Source organism: Papaver somniferum, unplaced genomic scaffold, assembly GCF_003573695.1.
Source record: "Papaver somniferum cultivar HN1 unplaced genomic scaffold, ASM357369v1 unplaced-scaffold_12, whole genome shotgun sequence".
Classification (NCBI taxonomy): Eukaryota; Viridiplantae; Streptophyta; class Magnoliopsida; order Ranunculales; family Papaveraceae; genus Papaver; species Papaver somniferum.
In genome coordinates, this window is record NW_020621047.1 from 364,471 (window position 1) to 370,816 (window position 6,346).

The window sequence follows — 6,346 nt, forward strand, 5'->3', positions numbered from 1 at the left end:
TTTTTTTTTTTCTTTTTGATAACTTCAACATTTTCACACCATTTTAACAAATAGGTATACAAGATCCAACGACCTTGATTTGAGTTTTTTCTTTTTAACTTAACATTTTGAAATCATTTTACACAAATTGATTATAAAACCAGGTCCAACTGCCTTGATAAGCTTTTCTTTCATATTTTTAACTTCATTATGACATTCGGATTCTAGCACGCACCTAGGCAAGAATCAAACCCGAGACACCGGATCCACCGAAAAATCGGAATCAAAATTCCAGAAGCAACACAGACGAGAGAAGAAAGGAACAAAACCAAATTTTTAAACTAGAAATCAACGAAGAACTTCCATTGAAACAGCAGAAACTGAAACCAAAAAGAAGTAAATACCTAATTGACCACCACATCCAAAAACCCCTTAAGAATAGGATTTTTCTGTAACTCCCTCAAGATCCAATTCTTTTATTGATGCTGCTCAATATCAACATCAATAAAAGATCACAACAGCAAATAAGAGAGAAGGAAAATAAAAACCACTATACTAGTAACAACTACATCCTCAAGGGATTACACCCACTGGTTGATCCCCTACCTCCCTTATTGATGATCGATCTACATCTCTGCTAACTACTCCTTGCTTTACCAAGAGAATCCAGTTATGGGTTACTACTCCACAGAGGAACAAGAAAAGAAAGGGGAAAAAACACTATTTCAGAGCTGGAGAAAGAAATGAAATGATAATGCATTATATATGCATCAATTTATTTATTTTTTATGTACGCACTAATACAATGGCTATATAACTTGTTATAGATGCATAACTTTGTTATGCAGTGGAGAAAATGGTTACATAATTCGTTATACGTCTGCTTAATGCGTTATGCAACCTTTTTGGTGGCTGCATAATGGTTAGTGTGAGTCACTGACTATTTTAGATTTGCGGTTTCAAAACAAACAAGTACTAGATCAATCACCGTTATCAAAAATCTCTTTTCAAAGACTTAAGAGACTCCGGCTTTCGTTTATTCATTTCAAGGATAAGAGACTGGCAACGCAGTTTTTTTCTAATTGCCCTGTACTTAAGTTTCGGATATGAGTAATGTTAGCTGGAAAGGTTTAGATGTCATATGTTTTGCTTTACCTCCGCTTAAGTATTTGAACATGTGGGTTTGGGGTTTTAGAAGAGAATGCAATGAGAATGTTAAGGTTAAGTTTGATACACCGGATTTATTATCCCTTACGTGGTGTGAATATCTTCCAGAGGAATTTATTGTTGTTGATAGCTTTCCTTGTCTGGTTGAAGCCTGTCTTTTATTTAGCTTTGCAGAGGGTTATACTGAAAGCAGATATGATTCTTTGTATAACTTTGTTGAGAAGATGCCTCATGCAAAGCACCTAATGGTATCGGATACGTACTTCCATCCCAAGGTACGTGTGATTGCTTATTTGAATGCTTCTTTCTTGGTTGTCTATATTGGTTTGTGTAGTTACAGGCCCCAGCCATATAGTATGTGCAATGATATTTTGTAATTTTTATGCCCTGTGTGTTAGATTATTGACGACTCAAGCGCTATCCCAAGAAGCTACCCTAGCTTCCGTAATTTGGTCAGTCTTGAAGTGACTGTTCTTTATCATAGCCAAATTGGATTGCTGTATGACGTAATTCTACAGGTTTCCCCAAATTTAACATCACTCATCTTCGATAAGGTATAAACACACCAACTTGTAAACATAATCCTAGAGTTTTCCGCAGTAATTCTTTTTTTCTTTTTGTAACGTTATCAGCTAGAAACAAGAATTTGCATCACTATAAGCTTTTTTTCTAATTAATCTTTTCATTTTCGGGGGAAACCACAACCCGCACTGCAGCTCTATTCATCTCCAGAGGACGTCCTTTGCAGGTAAATATAGTGCCTCGTTGTTTGCTGTTATGCCTTAAGTCCATTGAATTCCGGGAGTTCCATGGGCACCCACAGGAGATGGAGGTGGTGAAGCTATTTTTGGAGAGTGCTCGAGTGCTTCAAAGGATGACTCTTGGAAGTTCATCAAACCATTTGGAATATCTGAACGAAAAGAAACCTACAGCTAAGGAAGTAGAAGATGCCAATGGTAAAATTCTTGAGCAGTTACAGGCGTTTTCATGGGCTTCATCTGATTGTGTGGTTAAGTTTTCAAGCCCCTAGTTTCTTTTTCTTTTAGATTTTTAGTCTCCAGTTGTTACTCTTTTGAGGTTTGGTTAGGAATTCATGCCTTTTGTAATTCCCAGTTGAAAACAGAACACATTCTAATATAATAGTATAATATTTCTGCGTTTATCAGATTTGATTTAGATGCCTGGTTAACTGCAGACTTGCCTTTTTTGCTTCTCTTTCTGCGTTTGACAGAAGTTGTATGAAGAAGAAAATGCAGCGACCTGGAAATAACTTGGCCATCTTGAATTTGGATACTGACTGTGACCATATCTAGATTGGCGTAAACTGATCCAAATGTATACAAACTGTCATGTATTGAATTCATTAATCTGAGAAGATATTCAAGTAACATGGTCCAGACTACAGACACACCCAAGCATAAAAATTTGAAAGAAAAGGAAACTCATATATCATCGGTTGGTTAATACAAATAGGTAAATACACTCAAAAAAAGAAATCTGGTACTGTCAAGGTCATAATGCTCAAGTGACCTTCTATGGGATCACTAAGCTATAATTAATCTACAAGGTAACCGTGAACACCGTAGAGTAGACCATCAGCTCTTTGTACTCCTACTGATCCAGGACTTGGTGGATCCAGACGTTGGCGGTTTCCAGATGATATCGTTGAGATTGCTACAGAAGTTTTTGTAGAACTGCAAACACCATAGATATTTGTAAGTGGTAAAATAAGAAAAGAAATGTAGAATTTGCAGCTACTAGGTCACTTCTTTGGTAGACAACACTTGCAAGAGGAAATTTCAAAAAATGATTGACCTTAAGGTATTCGGCAGTCTCGCCAGCTGCTTTCTGAACATCCACCATGAAGAACGAAGGAGCGACCTCGAAAATCTGAATTAGGACAAGGTTGGATGAATATATGTGCAGTAACATAAACGAAGAAAAAATGGCAGGTAATGGACCATAACACAACTTACCTCCAAAATAACAGAGAAGAGTCCAGTTTTATTTGCTGAAAGACCTTCCATTCTCATCTGAAAAATGAATTCACCACTCAGGTTAAATGAGTTTTTGAAGGACTGTTACTATATGACAGCGTGAGAAGCAAATGGAATTACAGGAAAGCTCAGATGGAGATGCAAGGGGCTATATGGAAGTTAAATCTGCTCACCTTGTAATTACGAATATGAGTCTTGTAACCCATTGACTGTGCGACAACTTCCATACTTGATAAAACAACTTTAGCTGGTTTAGTTGAAAGAAAGCGTGTCTGGTGTTTCGCGTCCTGTCAGGTGAGATCAAAAGATTGTTAATACAGGTACAAGGAGATATTACTGTCACATGAACACGAAAAGGAAAGCAACAAACAAAATTGATGAAGTTCACTGTAAATACCTGTCCACGGTCAAACATTGATGCAAGGTTCAGGCCTTGAGAAAGAATTATAAGGTCAAATGCATTTAGTGTTATGGGGGCCATGTTTTCATTTCCGCACTGTTCAGCTTTAGCCTGCTGATCCTGCAAAATTAGATCACCCGTGGGGAAGGAAACTAAAACCATCAACAATCAGGCCAGTCAATCTCAGAGGAAGAAGAGGCTAAACAGGTGCATGATCAATGTGTTTGAGAGAAATTTCACTAGAGATCAAGTTTGAAAGAATAACCAACCTCGGGGTCATCAAAGGCAGCATACACATCATCAAGGTTAACATCCTCATATTCAATAGGCCTAACAGGAACGTAACTCCTCTTAAACCACTCGTCATCCCTGATTTCGTCCATTCGAATGCGCTACAAAAATTTGAAAAAGAGATCTTATCAATCAAGAACAGAACAGAACTTTGAAAACTTTGGTGTATAATTATGTTTCGCTGTTTTGGTGTATAACTATGTTTCGCATGAAATGTGCATAGAGAATGGTGAATGATGTCTTATGGCAACAAATAAAAAATGAGACATCATACAGCTCGACGGTTAAACTTACAGTTTGAGGATTTGGGTCCAGTATTCTATATATTAAGGACTTTGCGCCAACAGGAAACCAAGATGGACAGGAAAACTCTGCTTTCCCAATCTGCAGAAGAAATAGAATGATTTCAGCTAGTAGTAGTCAGACCGAGGACTAGCTTAGTAAGTAGAGGAAGACTGCAAATTTTTGTATTTTTAATAGTGAGGAGATGTCACCTTGTTGTACAAGGTGGTAAGATCAAGCTCATCGAATGGGAGATAGCCTGCCAACAGAACATAAAGAATGACGCCACAAGACCAGACATCTGCTACAGAACCAACGTAACCCTTGTGGCTGAGAACCTACAGTGGAAGGATCAAGCGTCGAAAGTATTTCAGTATCAATATATGACAACACATGGTTATAAAAATCAAGATATCTCAGTTAGAGTTGTCCACAAAAAAATACCTCTGGTGCAACGTAATTTGGAGTTCCACAAGTGGTGCGCAAAAGGCTAACACCCTAGCAACAAATATGCGACAAACAAATAGTTAGTAACTGATGGATACTGCAGTTAGATGACTGACAATGCAAGGGCCGAGGAATCTTAGTATCTTACTTCTTCAGGCAAAGCACTAAGTCCAAAATCTGAAATCCTCAGATTTCCTTGGGAGTCGAGAAGAAGGTTTTCAGGCTGCATATGAACATCAAAAACAATTGTAAGTACTCTATGCGACAGTAAATGAACAACAGCTATCCAGATTCCAGCTATGGAACACCTTCAAATCTCGATGGTAGACCCCCTTACTGTGGCAATAATCCACCCCATCAATAAGTTGCTGGAAGTATCTCCTAGCTTCTGTCTCACTGAGTCGCCCTTTGTGCACCTGCACAAGCAAACGTATAGCAAGACAAACACTTCAGTGCTCGACTTCAGATATGAGACATGGTATAATTAGAGATTAACTTGTAGAAATTTGAGTTAGCAAATCTTACAATCTTATCGAACAATTCACCACCTGTTATGAACTCCAGTATAATGTATATCTTTGCACGACTCGCTAGTACCTCATGCAGGCGAACAACATACGGATGCCTAACAAGCTTCATAATCGATATCTCCCTCTTGATCTGCAAAACAAGTAAGCTAAACACTTCAATAAACCAAAATTCGAAACGTGCATCCACGGTTTACAAAGCTGTAGTGGCACCAATTCAATAACAAACATGAGAATTAGGAGAGTTATCATAAATTATCTCAAAAACACTGAAAATTGTATCAAATTGGCGAATCCATTGAAGTAAACACAACAACCTAGGGATACAAATTTTTTCAGCTCAGACATTACTCAAACAACACTCAAATTGATGGGAATGAACATGGAAATTCTGAATTCTGAAATAATGGTATCAATCACAGACACAAACTAACAAAACCCTTTATTCATTGACTGAAATTTCAAAGTCTACAATCATCAAATTACTCAAGAACCCTAGAAATTAATGGTATAACTAAAAAGGGGGAAAATGAAAAAGGAGGGATTTTTCAGTATTACCTGATCAACCATCTTGTGTCTAATGATAGTAGAACGATCAAGAACTTTCATAGCAACACTTTCACCAGTCTCTGTATTTTGAGCAAATTTCACTTTAGCAAATGTTCCTTCTCCAATTGTTCTACCTACTTCATACTTTCCCACTTTCCTTATACCCATTTCTCCCTCACAAATTCAATCAAATTCTCACCTCTCTAATTCAATCAACTCATTTGCAGATACTCTCTTAGTCCTTCTTCTCCTTCCCTCTGTTCTGGAAATCTGATCTTTGTTCTGGAAAATCAAAGTTGAAGAAATTTGATTACTATAACTTATCTTTTTTGATGGTGGGGGTAACAGAAATTTGGCTTTGATGTGATTTGATTGGTTCTTACAAAGGTTTGGTAATAATTTCTGTTTTAGAAATTTTGGGGGTTTTTCTTTTTTCAGAGATGAGACAGAGAAAAATATTCCTTCTCCTTGGTCTGGAATTGTAAGAAGAAAAAAAAAAAAGTGACTGTCTTTTTGTGATTTGGACTTTGGTTTTGAATTTTGAATTAGGGTTTATTATTTGTTTAATTAAGGTGTGGTTGGCCAATGAATGATCATTTAATTTTCTTATAATTTTGATTAGTTTAGGTTTTGATGAGGTGGGGTTTAGGTGGAAGTCTTAAAGTGGTGGAAATGAAGAAGTGGGACACAGCTTGCTTGCAGGTTGC

The 6,346-nt window shown here is 37.2% G+C and overlaps 1 protein-coding gene across 1 annotated transcript; it reads right to left on the reverse strand.

The window, feature by feature from the left end:
* Positions 1 to 2,482: 2,482 nt before the first annotated feature.
* Positions 2,483 to 6,138, reverse strand: LOC113330939 (CBL-interacting serine/threonine-protein kinase 8-like). Its single transcript, XM_026577732.1, has 13 exons — positions 5,649 to 6,138; positions 5,089 to 5,223; positions 4,872 to 4,979; positions 4,712 to 4,786; positions 4,561 to 4,614; positions 4,329 to 4,454; positions 4,129 to 4,218; positions 3,813 to 3,935; positions 3,541 to 3,663; positions 3,317 to 3,430; positions 3,123 to 3,179; positions 2,962 to 3,036; positions 2,483 to 2,840 (listed from the first exon to the last, which is right to left on the reverse strand). Exons 1-13 carry the CDS (start codon positions 5,805 to 5,807, stop codon positions 2,742 to 2,744), a joined length of 1,338 nt encoding a protein of 445 aa, XP_026433517.1. The 5' UTR covers positions 5,808 to 6,138; the 3' UTR covers positions 2,483 to 2,741.
* Between the last annotated feature and the right edge of the window lie 208 nt (positions 6,139 to 6,346).

What these genes read in the sequence shown, in the direction of transcription:
- LOC113330939 (XM_026577732.1), bottom strand. Translation starts at nt 5,807, where the DNA reads ATGGGTATAAGGAAAGTGGGAAAGTATGAAGTAGGTAGAACAATTGGA. An exon ending in GACACAAGATGGTTGATCAG is followed by an intron (nt 5,224 to 5,648) that starts GTAATACTGAAA and finishes CTTGTTTTGCAG; the next exon opens with ATCAAGAGGGAGATATCGAT. An exon ending in TGGACCCAAATCCTCAAACT is followed by an intron (nt 3,936 to 4,128) that starts GTAAGTTTAACC and finishes AAATTTTTGTAG; the next exon opens with CGCATTCGAATGGACGAAAT.